The 17009-nt window shown below is 44.1% G+C and overlaps 1 protein-coding gene across 1 annotated transcript in view; it reads right to left on the bottom strand.

The window, feature by feature from the left end:
* Positions 1 to 17009, bottom strand: part of INPP5D (inositol polyphosphate-5-phosphatase D) — a 223353-nt gene that overhangs the window by 49657 nt on the left and 156687 nt on the right. Inside the window, exons 19-24 of the mRNA XM_088461232.1 lie at positions 16919 to 17008; positions 14450 to 14563; positions 12985 to 13064; positions 8070 to 8157; positions 814 to 966; positions 563 to 650 (exon numbers count right to left, since the gene is read on the bottom strand). Of these exons, the coding sequence (XP_088317358.1) occupies positions 563 to 650; positions 814 to 966; positions 8070 to 8157; positions 12985 to 13064; positions 14450 to 14563; positions 16919 to 17008 (613 nt within the window). The remainder of the gene's footprint in view (positions 1 to 562; positions 651 to 813; positions 967 to 8069; positions 8158 to 12984; positions 13065 to 14449; positions 14564 to 16918; position 17009) is intronic.

The following is a 17009-nucleotide window of genomic DNA, read 5'->3' as shown; positions in this document are numbered from 1 at the left end:
ACCTGCAGCTCTTACACTGGTGAGGTACATTACATCAGCTCAAAAGCTGCATACACATGTAAAGATTTTCTGTCCAACCATCCAACTAGTTGATTGGTTGGAATGAAAATCTGGTAAGATATGAAAGCAAATGACAATCAGCAATTTGCTCCCAAACGCTGGAAAATGGACAAAAACTATTGTTGGAACAAGTTGTTTAGATCAATCATTTAACAAACTTGTCTGACGACCATTTTCATCTGTTTTCTGGCATTTAGGAGCAAATTGCTGATCATCAGTTACTCCTATATGTTACCAGATTTTCATTCCAACCAATCAACTAGTTGGATGGTTGGACAGAAAATCTTTAAGTGTGTACCCAGCATTACCCTGCTATGGTACACTTCACTAGCTCTTGCCCTACCGTGTTACACTACAGCAGTTCTTACCCTGATGTAGTGCACTACACCAGCTATTACCCTGCTGATATATACTTTAGCATTAGACATAGTTTAGAATGGTGGCAGTTTGATATATTATGTTATAGTGTGAGTGATATTATTACATAACATTCACTGGTTACCTCATTGACTGGTCCCATTGCTGGCTGCACTGTGGCTTTAATTGCTGTTTTTGTGCCATGGTTTCATCTTTTTCAATCTTCACAAAATCTGTGTTAGTAAACAAATATGTATTTATCATCCTGGTTTCATGTGTAGGTGATTATAGCATAATAAAGAACAAATATAAAGAGGACATCCGTATACAGGGAGGGTGAGGCATTAGCGTGGCAGATGTAAAATAACTATGTAATAGAGCATGCATATAACTAACCATATAGCTTCTCTCTCTGTTTCCCACTGGATGCATGCAGGCAAATTTCTCCCTGGAAGTATCCTGTCTCCTCTCCATGGTGGGTCAGAAGAATGAAGAATGGGAACTGGCGCTGCTCGGGGTCTTCTATGCGTAGTGCAATGCAGCCCTCACCTGTAAGAAGACGCCGTTAGCCACCACCTCACCGGGAGTTCCAGAGGATTCGTGCATAACAAGTAAGCTTCATTTTAATAATTTTGTTCAATACTAATTATAGTCATTGTTATTGTGATAAAATGAGAATTATATATATTTTAGTATAGCGAGAGGGCATGTCCAACTCTGCATAGTACCTTATACTGGGCATACACTCTACAGTTATCTGTCAGATATCTGTCCAATCTGGCTGGCTGGAATGAAAATCTGGTAATGTATAGGAGTAAATGACAATAGACCATATGGTTTTAAACACTGGAAAATGGGCAAAAATTATTGGTCAAATTGGTTAAATTCTTTTGATTTAACCAATTTATCTGGATGACAATTTTTGTCTGTTTTTCAGTGTTTGTGAGCAAGTGGTCGACTGTCATTGGCTCCCATACATTACCAGGTTTTAATTCCAGCCAGCCAGATTGGACAGATATCCAGGGCCGTTGAGAGCACTGCCGGGCCCCGGTAAAGAGGGGGCGTGGCCTAATCGCGGGAGGCGTGGCCACGCCCCCTCGAATAAAAAAGTTAACAAAAGTGTACATTTGCAGCGCCGCTACACGCCGGGGAGGGGGGCGCTGCAAGCCCCTCAGCCTGGCGCAAATCCAGGGGGGGCGCGATCAGTGTGATCGCTCCCTCAGGCATAGGAGATTGCTTGCGGCTGCTAAGCAGCAGCCACAGCAATCTCCCACTGCATCTCAGCACACGCTGTGTGCTGGGAGATAGGGAGGGGGGTGGCCCCCTCTGGAAGCCCGGGCCCGGGTAAATTGTACCCATTCCCCCCCCTCTCGGCGCCCCTGCAGATATCTAACAGATAATTGTATAGTGTATGTCCAGCATTAACATTAAAATTAAGCACTCAATTGTAACTGTTAACCTTTCTACAAGAGCCGCAGGTTGCTTAATCCTGCATAGATAAAATGAGGGCAGAGAGAGCTAATTAAAATTTACAAAGTAGACTGATGGCAAATAAATTATAACTCCGTGGTATCTGCACTACGTACAAACATGCATTGTTTCCTGTGAGAGGCGAGAAGGCCAAGTACAGCAGGTTGTATTTGGCCTTCAAAATATAATGTCACTTAGGCTGGGGCTCATGGCAAGGCTTTTGGTGGGGGACACTTCTATTAATTCTGTGCTCCCACTCTGCTCTTGAGAATGGATTTAGGGCCTCAATCAGTAACCGATGGCAAGTGCAACTATGGGCGCACAGAGGAGTCCATCACAAAGTGAGTGACAGGCTGTCAGCGTTTGGTGGTGGTGATGGGGGAGTGGTCTGAAGAAGACATGTCTGTCCCTTTGAACGCCGTTTAATGGGCGTGCATAAATTAGCCACTGCGATTAGCTTGAGAGCCCTCTGCGTGCGAGGAGACTTGCAGTGTCTACGGCTGGTCAGAGCTGTTGTAAATACGATGTGACTGGCCGATATGTGTCCATGGTACCGATGTTAATGCAGAAGAGCGACATTGGACACATATGAGAAGACAGCAGTGGGCGTCTTTATGCCGGCTGAGCTTTGGCAAGCTCAGCATATTTTCGCAGCTGCCTTCCGTGCAAATTCGCAATTGCAATCCGTACTAAATCAGGCCCTTAAACTTTAAATTGCACTCGCAGACCCTTACTATCGGAGAGGCACATGGGAGTCAGCAGTGCTCAACACTACTCACTACACCGACTTTTTTTTTTTTTCCTTATATTTTTTTATTCTTATGACTAGTTCCAGAAACAGGAATAAATCAGTGACACTGCATCAGAATACAGACACCTTTTTTTCTTAGAACCGAGGTTACCAAGGTTGTACTTGCAGCCGCAGTTGTCATCATTAGTATCAAGACTTGCACTTGCTCCATTCTGAGTGCAAAAGATCCACCTGAACCAGGAGTCCCACCTCCGTCCGCTCCCAATGGAAGTCGGCTGACATGCTCACGACAATTCCACTAGACGGAACAGTTCCATCATCCGCATGGTCACCGCCCAGAAACCGTTATTTCTCAGAATGAGTGGTCCGTCAACGGACGGATCAAGCTGCCCACACTTGCAAACTACATCCGAGTGTGAACGCCTTTTCCAGTGCATGCGCAATCTGCAATTTCTTTCTACAGCACATGCACGGTATGCAGATATCCTCAGGACCAATATGGGACTCCCCTGTCATAATGTAAAACAACCAAGGCTCGTATTCAATTAGATGCGATAAGCCAAGATCTGTGAAAAAGTATAGCCGATTGCGACTTTTCGCTTGTCGGAAAAGTATCGCCGAATTCAATTCCATCCGCTTTGCGCGTATGCAGAAAGTCAATGCAATGTAATAGGCGAAAAAGATTCACCTCTGAATAGGTGGAGAAAAGAAGTGCAAGATTTTTGTTTGGGGATGAAAAGGTGGGGAAACTACTCAGAACCCTTGGGACAGCCCCCCAATGGACAACTGCGTCAAAAAATAAAAAAAAACAACTTAAGAACACCCCAAAAAAGTACTTTGAATTTGGGGGCAAAAAAGTGCAAAGTGGGGGGGACAAGTTCGCTAACTAGCGAAATAAGGTTCTAAGTGCCAGATCAACATGAGGAAGAGTTCCCAAGGGAATTCAAGACAAAAAAAGGATGTTCTACCAGAGACAGTGGGCACCAGAGTAATAGTGTAAAGTAAACAATAGATTAAGCACTATCAAGGAACTATAAGTCCCAGCAAGTCATGCCAGCCATTGACTGCTAGGACATGCTACTGCTTGTAAGCGCCAGAACATGCTGGATCTTGTGGAGTATTCCCTGGCAGACGAACCCTGCTGGAACACGTAATTCCACAGTAGTAACAAAGTGGGAGATGTATACAAAGAGCTAGGGCTGCCACTACAGAGTAAGCATGCCCCTGAGCTCAATAACATCAAGTATAGGAATAATACAGATACAAAAATGCACTCAAGGGCAGTGGCTAAACTATCATGGGTGCTGGTGATGCAGCCGGTGTGATCCCAGATGTTAGGGAGGCCCAGCAACGCCAGATGGCCCTTCCGGTCTGTATCCCCGTACTCTGGCCCTGATTCAGAGCCGGACGCTCTGACAGAGCGCTCGCTCTGAATCAGGGCCGGTCATTTTTTCATTTTTTTTTTTTTAGAACGGCCTCCTGGCCGCTCGCAATAGCTGTGGGTGACCACCCACAGCTATAGCGAACGGCCAGGAAGATGGTCGCGATGGTCTTGACCATCGCGACCATCGGGCTTGCGACGAGACCCTTGTGGTAGGGTCTCGTTGCCGCAAGCCCCAGAGAGCTTTCGGCTCTAACAGAGCCGAAATTTCTCCCACTGACATCACTTGTGATGTCAGTGGGGCCGGCCCCAGACTGTAGGCGTTCTCATGGGAATGCCTCCGTCTGGGCAGCCACCCCCCGGCCTGCCCACCAAAGGGGGTGTGCTGTCACTCAACACCCAAAGGGGGTGTGCTGTCACTCAACACCCATCTTTGGTGCGAGACCCAGAGTGACGGCTTGCCCGTCGCTATCCGGATCTCGCGCATGCGCACGATGGAGCCGGCTTCGTTGTGCGCATGCGCTCTGGGCCACAATCGACCCAGTTGCGAGCGCTCAGCGCTTGCGACCGGGTCTGAATCAGGCCCTCTGTCTGAGATCCCCACTCTGCTCTCAAAACACAAGCACCAACGTGCCCCTAACCACGTTTTGCCTAATGCTGTATAAGTTGATAATTTATTGAATACTTATCACAGACAGTAAGACATCGTAAGATTTATAAACACTTAACACTCAAAGGGCTCGATTCTATTCAGCACGATGTAAATAGCTCCGGGAGTGAGCTCCCGGAGCTATTCAATACACCGCGCTGACAAGTCCGACTAATGATTTCTTCTCTCATCCCTCCGGGGATGAGAGAAGAAATCCGACGACAAAAGTCCCGGCGCGAGGCTATTTTCTGCCCTTAGCGCCTAGGTCTCGCGCATGCGAAGTTAGGTCGGGGAATGCCCGTTATCGCGCCTAAACACCCTGTTTAAGGCGCGATAACGAGCCTCCCCCGACCTAACAGCGCGATTAATTGAATAGCTCCGGGAGCTATCTCCCGGCGCTATTTACATCGCGCTGAATTGAATCGGGCCCAAAGAGGCTGATTCTGAGTCGGCCACTTTTCCATCTAGCAATGGATGTCTGCTTTCTACATAATGGTAATGCAATAATCTGCCTTTGTAAGGTGAAAGCATATACCGCCCACTGTTCTTACATTCGCCGCAGCAGCCGTCATCATTAGCATCTGGCCTTACACCAGCCCCATAGTGGGTGCAAAAGATCCATCCCACCTCCATCCGCACGCTGCAAATAAGCACCGCTGTTGGCTGACACGCCGTCGACACTCCCATGAGACAGAAGATTTCAGTACGATCACATGGTTGCCGCCCACAAACGTCCATTTCACGGATAGTGTGGTCCGTCAACTGACAAATCAATCCATATGCACTTGCAATCTCCATCCCTGTGCGGATACCTGATTTCTTTCTTTGGTGCATGCGCTGTATTCTGAAATCGGCTAGATCCATGCCTGCGACTCCCAGCCCATAGTGCAAACACTAATATGAGAGTGCCAGCAGTGGTATAAAGATAAAAAGCCCAACATTTGTGTACTAAGGGGGTCATTCAGACCCGCTTGCGAGTGCAGGCGCACGACGGAGGGAGCTCCATCATGCGCATGCGCGAGACCCGGCGAGCGACGGGCTCTCCATCGCTCCGGGTCTCGCACCAAAGGCGGCGTGCTGTCGATGTTGATTGACAGCACGCCCCCTTTGGTGGGTGTGCCGGGGGTGTGCCTGCCAGATGGCGGCGTTCCCATGGGAACGCCTACCGTCAGAAGCCGGCCCCACTGACATCACTAGTGATGTCAGTGGGAGTGATTTTGGCTCTGATAGAGCCAAAATCACTCCTGGGCTTGCGGCAGCGAGACCCTACCGCAGGGTCTCCGTCGCAAGTCCGATGGTCGCGATGGTCAAGACCATCGCGACCATCATCATGGACGCTCGCATATGCTGTGGGTGGTCACCCACAGCTATGCGAGCGGCCAGGAGGCCGCTCCATTTTCATGGAGGAGGGCACTGATTCAGAGCGAGCGCTCTGGTCAGAGCGTTCGGCTCTGCATCAGGTCCTAAGAGCAAAATAATGGCTATGCCAAAAAGACTAACCAGGATCTATACAAACCTCTGTGTAGAATGTGCCACTACAAACTGCAGTATGCTGTGAAGGCAAAGGCTCTAAACCATTGATGGCCAACAGGCTGCATGCAGTCCTCCAAGCCTTCACTTTCAGCCCCTTTCCTATCTGCATTGTTGTCTTATTTGTTTGTTGTAGCTTGTAATGCTTTTTTAAGGGGCCTGCTGATATGTTACTACAGATCGGTGTCTCTTGCATTGATTAAATGTTTCCACTAAACACTCTACTGAGATTAAGAGCAAAGTGTGGCCCTTTTGAAGGTTAGAGAGCCAACCAATGTGGCTCCTTAAAGTTGCCTATCACTGTTCTGGATTAACATGTGTAAACGTGCACTAAGGAAGAATGAAAGCTAAAAAAAAAGTTGTGAGACTACTGATCTATAAATCAGTTGCTTGAATACTTAGAAATAATAACATAACCACAATGTGTTAAGCGATGCTTTGTTCTGAAAGTGATTGAAAGCAGTCCCAGGTGAGTCAGACCTTGTATAAAGCTGTACTAGCATAGCCAGTTGGGAGGTGAATAATTTCTCCCCAGTAGTACCCCTGATCAAATGTACTGCAGACGCAGCAAGCAGAGAGTGGACATGTGACTCTCATCAGAAGAGTGATTTGAAAAGTAAAACTGTGCTAAGTAGGGAGTTACTGATGACTAACAGGCAGGCAGTCAGCTCCCAATACCTATTTCTTTCCCAAACTCTCCGTCTTCATCACACAGCACATAGATGCACATTTATATGTCACATTTTACACTACATACTCATTCATTTATTGGTCCTATGAAAGGATCACTAGAAATAATGCCCTGCCTGCCACCTTCCAATACCAGAGCCACTGTAGCGGGTTAATTTGCCATCAGGTTTTCAGATTATATAGCTGAGATTTTCTGCAGTGCGTGGGTGAGTCACTGATGACTTTGACAGGAAAAGATGGAGATAAACTATAAATATACTAAGATGATCCAAACATCTTGGGCTATTTTTGAACAAGTCAATTAGACATCATGGCAAGTATTAAACTATAAAGGCTTCTTGGTAGAACAGAACTTATGTGCCTATGCTCTGCATTGCTCATAGCACAGGGAGAATAGAATGCTGCTGTGTGTCACTAATTATGCTATTGAATAAACTGATTGAAAGTCTTATTAATAAGAGTTACTGTAATAAAGCCATGAGAGATACTGTACAGCCCACTGGAAATCTATGGATAAATGTACTTATGTACTATGCAACGCTTTTCAAAGATGCCACATCTTCAGCGCTCTTGGTCGCTGGAATTAAAGGGGCAGTAATGTTAAATACTAAACGCGTCTGGTTTTATACTATTGCCCCTTTAATCCAGCGGCCAAACCACCAAAAATGCATGGACTGAAAAAAACGCTGCATGGTAAATTCACTCCCTAGTATACTCGCCAATGCAATTAACCCCTTCATGGTTTTCATCCATTTTAGCATTCATGCTGCATGAACGCAAACTCCTAAATAAACACATCTGCATACAAAGATCAATGAATCTGTGTACAGGTCTGTTTTGAAAACCTCCTTACACATTCATTTTACATTTTCTTCCTTAATTTCTAATTCCCTAACTTCTCCTCAAAGTTAAACTTAAGTTTTGGGTGGAATTATTTTCTGTTCTGTACACAAGACGAGAGAACAAGCAGGTCGTACAGCTACAAAACACCAGTGTGCACTTGTACAGTATGTAAGCTTTCACTGCCATAATCTTATCTCTCTTGCTTTTATACTACCATGAAGTGCCACTTTGGTCTCTTACTGACATTTTACCACCCAACTACTTTGCCAGTACACAAAATATGTATTTAACCTCCATTTGGATGCTGAAAAGATCAAAGACATAATTAGTTTACTAACCGTATGATTCATCGGTGTCCGATGATTTGATACAGATCAGTAGATGCTGGTCCAGGAGATATTCAAGGTCTGAGATGATTGGTGTTAGCTGCAAGTACAGAACTGTGATAATGTATAGAGACCAAAAAGTAGGAAATAACACAGGAGGATATGCAGGAAGATCAAAGGTTGATAAGATGGAAACGGAAGACAAAAGGATGGACAAAGAAAGACAATATGTTACTATGAAGCCAACACACTCTACAACAAATGCAGCTTTTGGCTATGTACCCGCTGATGTTTGGGATGTATACAAAAGACAAGTAAAGATACATATCAAGTAAACATTTTTGCTTGCATTAATATGTATTAGAGAAGAAATGCACGTTGAAATGTATTGAAAGCAGTGGAATATAATAAGCAACATTCAAACAACGATTGCCAAGATGTCTTAAAGGGATGTCAAAAAGCAAATATATGGTCTCTCTTAGGGCCTATTTATCAAGGCAGAATCATGCAGAAATGGCTGTTTCCGCATGCATAAGGCACTATTTTAGTATTTAGGATCGGCTTGAGGACCCGCAGGGTGGAGCTAAATCACCTTTAAAATCACAGGAGCAGGTTCAAGTGATACATCTTTACATGATACTGTTACCTGATGAAACTAAGTTATTGTGGCCATTTCTAACTTACTTGCATTATACTCTGGACTTGGACAAACGTTTTCAAAAAATCACCAAAGACACAGTTAATTATATGTGTATATGAATTCATGTTGGGATAATAGATTAGAAGTCTCCACTACAGTGATCCTAATAATTTTTAAATCAGTTATACATTTTCATAAAATTTTTATTGTTTATATTATTTAATGTATATGTATGAAATGTGGTAATTTATAGAGACTGATTTTATTGAAAACATATTTTATGTGTACTGGAGTGCCAATCTAACAGTAAATGGTTTAATACAATTGAATTAACAAGGGTATACAACAGCGCAGAGTACTTTTGTTTTTCTCATTACTAAATAGGCCCCTAAGTACAGTCATTTTCACTTTCATTTAAATGCATGTAATGTGTATTACAATTAATGTTAAATGCAGAATTCTAACACCAGTGGGTACACAGCTTTGATGTCTAATAAGGACACATGGGAAACACAGATACAAATAGATACAGTTGAAATGAAGACAGAAACACAAATCATAGTCTACAAGCAGACAGGCAGCAAAACATCTGATATAGATTTTCCTTTTGAGTGGTACATATACTGTATGTATCTATGTGTGTCTGGTAGTTCCACCAACCATTAGGCAACAATAATAAAGAAATTATAATTTCATTTTCAATTTATTGTGTATTATATGAGAAGCAGACAAGGAGGGGCAGTGGATGACAGGGAGAGGCAGTGGGTGACAGGGAGAGGCAGTAGGTGACAGGGAGAAGCAGAGGGTGACAGGGAGAAACAGTGGGTGACAGGGAGAGACAGTGGGTGACAGGGAGAGGCAGAGGGTGACGGAGAGACAGTGGTTGCAGGGAGAGACAGTGGGTGACAGGGAGAGACAGTGGATGACTGGGAGAGACAGTGGGTGACAGGGAGAGACAGTGGGTGACAGGGAGAGGCAGAGGGTGACAGGGAGAGGCAGAGGGTGACAGGGAGAGACAGTGGGTGACAGGGAGAGGCAGTGGGTGACAGGGAAAGGCAGTGGGTGACAGGGAAAGGCAGAGGGTGACAGGGAGAGGCAGTGGGTGACAGGGAGAGGCAGTGGGTGACAGGGAGAGGCAGTGGGTGACAGGGAGAGGCAGAGGGTGACAGGGAGAGGCAGAGGGTGACAGGGAGATACAGTGGGTGACAGGGAGAGACAGTGGGTGACAGGGAGAGGCAGTGGGTGACAGGGAGAAGCAGAGGGTGACAGGGAGAAACAGTGGGTGACAGGGAGAGACAGTGGGTGACAGGGAGAGGCAGAGGGTGACGGAGAGACAGTGGGTGACAGGGAGAGACAGTGGGTGACAGGGAGAGACAGTGGATGACTGGGAGAGACAGTGGGTGACAGGGAGAGACAGTGGGTGACAGGGAGAGGCAGAGGGTGACAGGGAGAGGCAGAGGGTGACAGGGAGAGGCAGAGGGTGACAGGGAGAGGCAGTGGATGACAGAAAAGGCAGAGGGTGACAGGGAGAGGCAGTGGGTGACAGGGAGAGGCAGTGGGTGACAGGGAGAGACAGTGGGTGACTGGGAGAGACAGTGGGTGACAGGGAGAGGCAGTGGATGACAGAAAAGGCAGAGGGTGACAGCGGAAGGCAGAGGGTAGCAGGGAGCGGTTATCACGTTACACTATTTCAGCCCTATGCTGTGTACACACTAGACGATATGTCGTCCAATCCAGCGGATCAGGTCGACATATCGTCCACATTATCCAGTGTGTACCTGCTATGTGGCTGACTATGCGCACTCCCGTGCGTCGTCAGTGACATTGACCGTCGATGCTGGCCTTTACGGGCGATATCGCCAGCAGGGGCCAGGCATCGGCAAGTGTGTACGCACTTCCCGATGCCAGCACCCCGCCAAGACCCATCGCTAACGAGGTCGGTACACACTTGACATCTTCTATTGTGTACCGGCCTTTAGACTACCTGTATTTCTCCAGCTGATGTGGGACTGGCAGAGTACTTACATATTTTGCTGCCCCCACCTCTCCTCCCCAGCAGCAGCTCTTATATTCTGTGTAGCTGCTGCTGCTGCCACCCGTGCACTCAGTCCAGACCCCAGTCTCTCCAGCACTTCCTCTCTCCTGTGCAGTCTGCAGCCAACAGGAAGAAGAAGTTCAGGCTGAGGTGCATGGGGCTTGTGGGAGAGTGCAGGTGCTTCCTGAGTCCTGCTGTGCTGCTGCAGCATAGTTTGTAAGTATGGCGGTGGCGACAGGCGAGAGCAGGTGGGCGACATCATATTAGATGGTCGCGCCCACAGCGCCTCGGTGATTGCCCTGCTTGCCCGCCCCTAGAATCGTCACTGTATATATTATGTTATGTGTAGGCATAATCATACTTTGGAAATATGGCCCTGATTCAGAGATGGACGGTAATGTAATCGCAACTGCATTCTCTCACTGATCAGAGGGAATCAGTATGATTTACCGCCGGCCGCATGGGAGAGGCAGTGGGTGACAGAAGAAGGCAGAGGGTGACAGTGGAAGGCTGTCCCGACAGCGGCAGCCCGACAGTGGAGGAAATCCTGAGCCCCTAACCCCCCCGCGCGGGGGGTGTCCGTGTCTGGCTTACCTTCGATTGGTAAGCCGGGTGTCAGGCTCCTGGGGTAGGTCTGATAACAGGCGTCAAGATTTCGACGCCTGTCACTTGTACCATGCCCAGATTAAGCAGTCGGGAAGCCAGCGGTCAGCATTGCGATTCGCCAGCTTCCCGACTGCTTCCCGATCACAGTTGCTAAAATATGCTAATGCCTTCCAGAGCACAGCCGAGCATAGGGACACCCGCTGCTGCCTTCTCATATCCATCCGTGGACATTCAACAGCTTAAACATCGGTACCATCGATGCACATCGGGCATCCATGATGCATATGTAGCAAATATGACCAGCCTCAAACACTGCAGAGAGCTCTCATGCTGCACATGAGATCGCAATTACTAATATATATGCACACCCATGTAGCAGCATTTAAGCAGTCAGACACGCCTGTGTTCTTCTGACCCCCCCCCCCCCGTTACCACTCCCAGACTCTGACTACCTGTCACTCACTTTGTGAATGGTTCCTCTATACGAACATAGTCGCAAAACAATCACTGCATGTGCACAGTGTGCATTATTAAACATAAACAGTCGAGAAAGCTGTCCTTTGTGGTTTTCTTCATGCATACCGGCGTAATTAATGCCAGCATGCATGCAAAGAGTGGCGGGAAGCATCACATCCCGAATGCGATGCATCATGCATCCTGCCCGTAGTGTTGCAGTCTGGCTAAGTGGCATTTGTATGAACATGTTGCATATTCCCTCCCTGCCCGTTACCTCCTCTCCAAGTATATGTAAATGCTGAATCTGCATACAGATTTTTGTGCACATGCGATGTACAGAGATGTGTATTTTATGCTTAAAAGACACACATTCATTTTGTTTTCATTTTCTCTTTTACTTTTTTCCTTGTAACGGCTTTGTGTGCACTGTAAGTTTGTATGACTAAATGAATCGCTTATTGGGTGATCTAGATTTCATGTCTGTAACAATGTGAGTAGTTCTCAGAGGGACTAATTACTGTGGGAGCAGACAGAATGGCTTCATTTTGTTAAAGTTAATAGTGTGTCATCATATTACATAAATAACAATAATAATAAAAAAAACATAGTAAGATTTGTATCTGTAATTGTTGATGATTGTAGGATGAGATGTAGTTATGAGACTGGCAGCCACGATGCCACCGGTCTCAATACGACAATGGAATCCCGACAAGGGACTTAAGATAGGCGCGAAATACCGATGCCTATCTTAATCCCAACGCCGAAGGACGCCAGCCCGAATGAGGCAAGTCCAGAACGCCCTTAACGGGGGGGGGTTAGGATTTGGGGGGGGGAGGGTTAGGGTTAGGCACCCCTAGGGGGAGGGTTAGGTTTAGGCACAAGGGGGAGGGTTGGGTTTAAGCACTAACGGGCAGTGTTAGGGTGCGGGGTGGAGAGTGTTAGGGTTAGGCTACAAAAAGGGGGGGAACAGGGGAGGGTCAGTGTATATACCCGACCCCAGTCGGGATACCAACCATCGGGATACCGCTGTCGGTATTCTGACAGGAGGCACCCCGACAGCCGGCATTGCATACCCATTCCTTGTAGGATATCTTAATGGCTTTAAACATGGTGCATGAAATTACACAGATAGTATTGAAAATGATGTATAGATGGCAGAGAGAAATTAGTTTTCCATTAATATAAATCACCTTTGGTAGAATTCCAAACTTCACAACTAAAATGCCATTGTCTCCCTCCTGGTCCTCAGCCTCTGTGCTCTTTACTATATCTGTCAGGCAAAGATGAGATTAGCCAGGTTCAGTATAGAAAGACTCACTAGGCAGTCAGACAGATTTCATTGTAATATATTCAACAAACAGTATTCATGGGATTAAACCATTCAATTCTATACAGTTCTCTTTTAGGTATGTTACATCAGCAGCAACCGATATATTACATAAATGGCCATGTCATCTAAAATATAAAGCAAAGCTAAAGTAGACAAACATGCTGCTAAATCTCTGATTCTCTGATACCCTTGAACTGTGTGATAGCATTAAAACGTGAGTTTGACCTGTTTCAGGTGTTGCATTTACTAAAAACAGATGCAGTATAACTTCTCTATCATGGAATACCCTATTTATACAACACTTCCCACTCTTCATGGCTGTACCTTGCATCCTTAACTGACTGATTCTGGAAGACAGCTACAAAGTACATAGAAAATATAGGAAATAAACTATTTCTGTTCATAATTACAGAGAACACTCTTCTTTATACAGTATATGTATCGCAGATACCACTACAGAGAGGCAATGTATAGCCAAGAGCGTAATAGTGTATGGCTTAGCTATACCGCTGTAGCCTCTCGGGACCCTTAGTCTACTTTGAAAAGAGCATAGATGGAGGAGGATGACCTAGCATTCCCTATTCACTCTCCCCTCTAGGCCCTGGAGAGGCTGCACCTATGGTAGTGTACAGCTATGTTTAGCATATGAATTTCCCGGTACTAGCTACAATTAAACAAAAAATAGTTTTTAGATTAGAGTGACCTAAAGATAGCATTCTGTAACTGTCAGTGTCATAATAATATGCCAGCCTATGAAACCAGGAGGCATAGGGAAAGTAGAGAATAAATATAGTGGATTGCTTGTTCATATTTAAAATACAAAACAATTATATAAATATTTTTTTTTGTAGTCATTTAATAAATAGTATTAAAAATAAAACCCTGGCAAAACATTAGATGTGATGCTTTATTGTGTTTTCCATGTCTTATATTTTTATTTATCTCTCCCCTGCTAAAATAATTATTACCCAACACCACACTTTCATTTTAAGTGCTCTTTGGGGAGCTGATCTTTTATTCAGAACATTACTTTCTGACTCACTACAAACCAGGCAGTTATAGGAACAGTGGGGCTCTCTACAATGGAATGGTCTGCTGCGTAACTAACAGCAGAGTACCAATCACCCGCAGCATTGAGAATGGTAGAGCACGTACTCTCCAGTTGGAGGGAGAGAAGGAGCAGAGGTGCCTGCAAAAACACTCATATGAAAGGGGCCGCATCACAGCAATTTTATAAAGCAATATCAAAAAGCAGCTTGTGTAGAAGCCACAAAAAGGATGAAGTACTGTACTTATCTGTTAAGGGAGGAAAGTGAAATACTTACTTTCTAGACAAGAAGAATGGAATTCTATGTAGAACTTGGTGTGGCTCTTTGTGTGTAGCTTTGCATTGCAGTTCAGCAGCTCAATATGTCCTGGCACATCTGAATCACCAGGATCTGAGGAGCAAATAATGAATGAAAGCTACTGTAATCTTAGATACCAACAATATATTATTTGCTGAAATCTGGCAGATGATTGACATTCGGTTAGGAATCTAGTTTATCTACTGATAGCTCATTTGATTTTTCATTTCTGAATTATTTATCTCCTACCCTACAGTTCAGCCATCATATTTTATTTTCACTTATTGTCTATCACTTTATGGCTGTATATTTTGTAAGGCTGAGAACTATTCATTTGATCCAAATCCAGAAAGAAAACAGCAATATCCTCTTGTGCACATTTTATTTCTCATTCTTCAAATCTTTGGGCAGGTGCAAAAAAATTGTTAAAAAGTGGAAATAATTAAATGTCAATTTTTATATCCAAAAGAACCTGGTTTAAAATTCTTATTTGTGTGCACTTTATAAGATAGATAGATGGATGGATGGATGGATGGATGGATGGATGGATGGATGGATGGATAAATACATATTAGATTAGATAGATCTATAAATACATATTAGATAGATAGACATATAAATACATGAGAGATAGATATGAGATAGATAGATAAATACATATTAGATAGATAGATATTAGATATATACATATTAGATAGATAGATAGATAGATATATAAATACATGATAGATAGATAGATATTAGATAGATAGATAGATAGATAGATACATATTAGATAGATAAATACATATTAGATAGATAGATATGAGATAGATAGATATATAAATACATGATAGATAGAAAAATAGATAAATATGAGATAGATAGATAGATAGATAGATAGATAGATATGATAGATATAATAATACATATTAGATAGATATTAGATAGATATGAGATAGATAGATAGATAGATATGAGATAGATATAATAATACATATTAGATAGATATTAGATAGATAGATAGATAGATAGATAGATATGAGATAGATATATAAATACATAATAGATAGATATATATTAGATAGATGTATATCTGGCTAGCTCGGATTCTAATGTAATTACATTTTTCTTTCGCATGGATCTGTGATGTATCTCTATACAGCAATTTACTCTATATTACCTTGTCTCTCATTATCAATTGAGTGGCAATTCTGAAGCTATATCTGTATTTCTCTAACATTGTATATATTTTGTTAGTAACCTATAATTATTCTAATCAGCATATATTTCAAGGTTTGCATATTGCTCTCTCCCTAGATTACTTTTATAATTCTTTCTGATATAATCCAGCTCACTGTTAATGATTGCTCTGTTCTACCGATTTGCCTTCTACTGGTTCCTTTTCGCTGCTAGTGTATGTCACTTTTGCAGCAATCTTCCTATTATATCTATTAGCACTTGTTATATATCAGTCATTAGCGAATGTTCAACCCAGCTACTGAATCAGTGCATCCCTGTCCTACCTGTGGGGGACCATGCTGGCCAGACATCCGTTTGTATGCGGTAGTGTTGGTACTCAGTTTTGTCAGCTCTTGCCCAGGACTAATTCCACTGATCTAGGCCCAACTTGCGACTAGCTCCAAAGCAAAGTCTCAGTTCCAACAACCCCTGCTACATCCACATTACTGTCCCACATACTTTATATAAGATGGAGCTCCAGTTTAATAGACCGTATTTTTGGGACTTTAGGTTTAATGTCCATTTTAAGTGAATGTAGTATAGATAAGTCAAGGTAGTACATTTGATGGAGTTATGTAGCCAATGGTAACTGGATATAAAATATTAGTTTGCATCTATTGTCTAGAATTTTAAACTAGCAGAAACTGCAGTAACTACAGTAGATGAGCTCCAACTTCTAGGTCTGGAGCCCTACCCCATTCGGATTTCAGTTCTATTATACAAGTTCCAGCTTTAAAAACATAGCATAAAAAACTATTCAGTCTCACTCTGGACCCTTGTTTCGGAGCTGTATCGTACCCTAAGAATGGGTTACTGGTTTTAAGACCATTTGCATGTCTCTGGCCAACTATAACCACTATCGCCTAGTCTCATAGGATAAACTTCCTTCAGCGATGTGCCCATATGCATGCAGTATGAACATGAAAGGGAGCGGAAGGCAGTTTGTTTTCCCTGACTCTATAGACCAGGGGTGGCCAAACTCGGTCCTCGAGATCTACCAACAGGTCACATTTTCCAGGTCACCCAGCAGGTGCACAGGTGTAGTCATTACTCACTGACACATTTTGAAAGATCCACAGTTGGAGCTAATTATTTCACTTGTAATTCTGTGAGGAGACCTGGAAAACGTGAACTGTTGGTAGATCTCGAGGACCGAGTTTGGCCACCCGTGCTATAGACCCTGTTTCTGTTCATGACATAATAGACATAAATATATATACATCTTACTGTTTTTGGAAACAAACTGAGACGTTACACCGACTTGGAATGTGGCAAATACGGGTGAATGGTCACTGGTAGTTATATCTTCTGTGCATCC

This window comes from Taudactylus pleione, unplaced genomic scaffold (assembly GCF_031769625.1).
Source record: "Taudactylus pleione unplaced genomic scaffold, aTauple2 ptg001029l, whole genome shotgun sequence".
Classification (NCBI taxonomy): Eukaryota; Metazoa; Chordata; class Amphibia; order Anura; family Myobatrachidae; genus Taudactylus; species Taudactylus pleione.
Note: the sequence above shows the minus strand (reverse complement) of the source record. Positions and strands in the feature narration are given on the sequence as shown.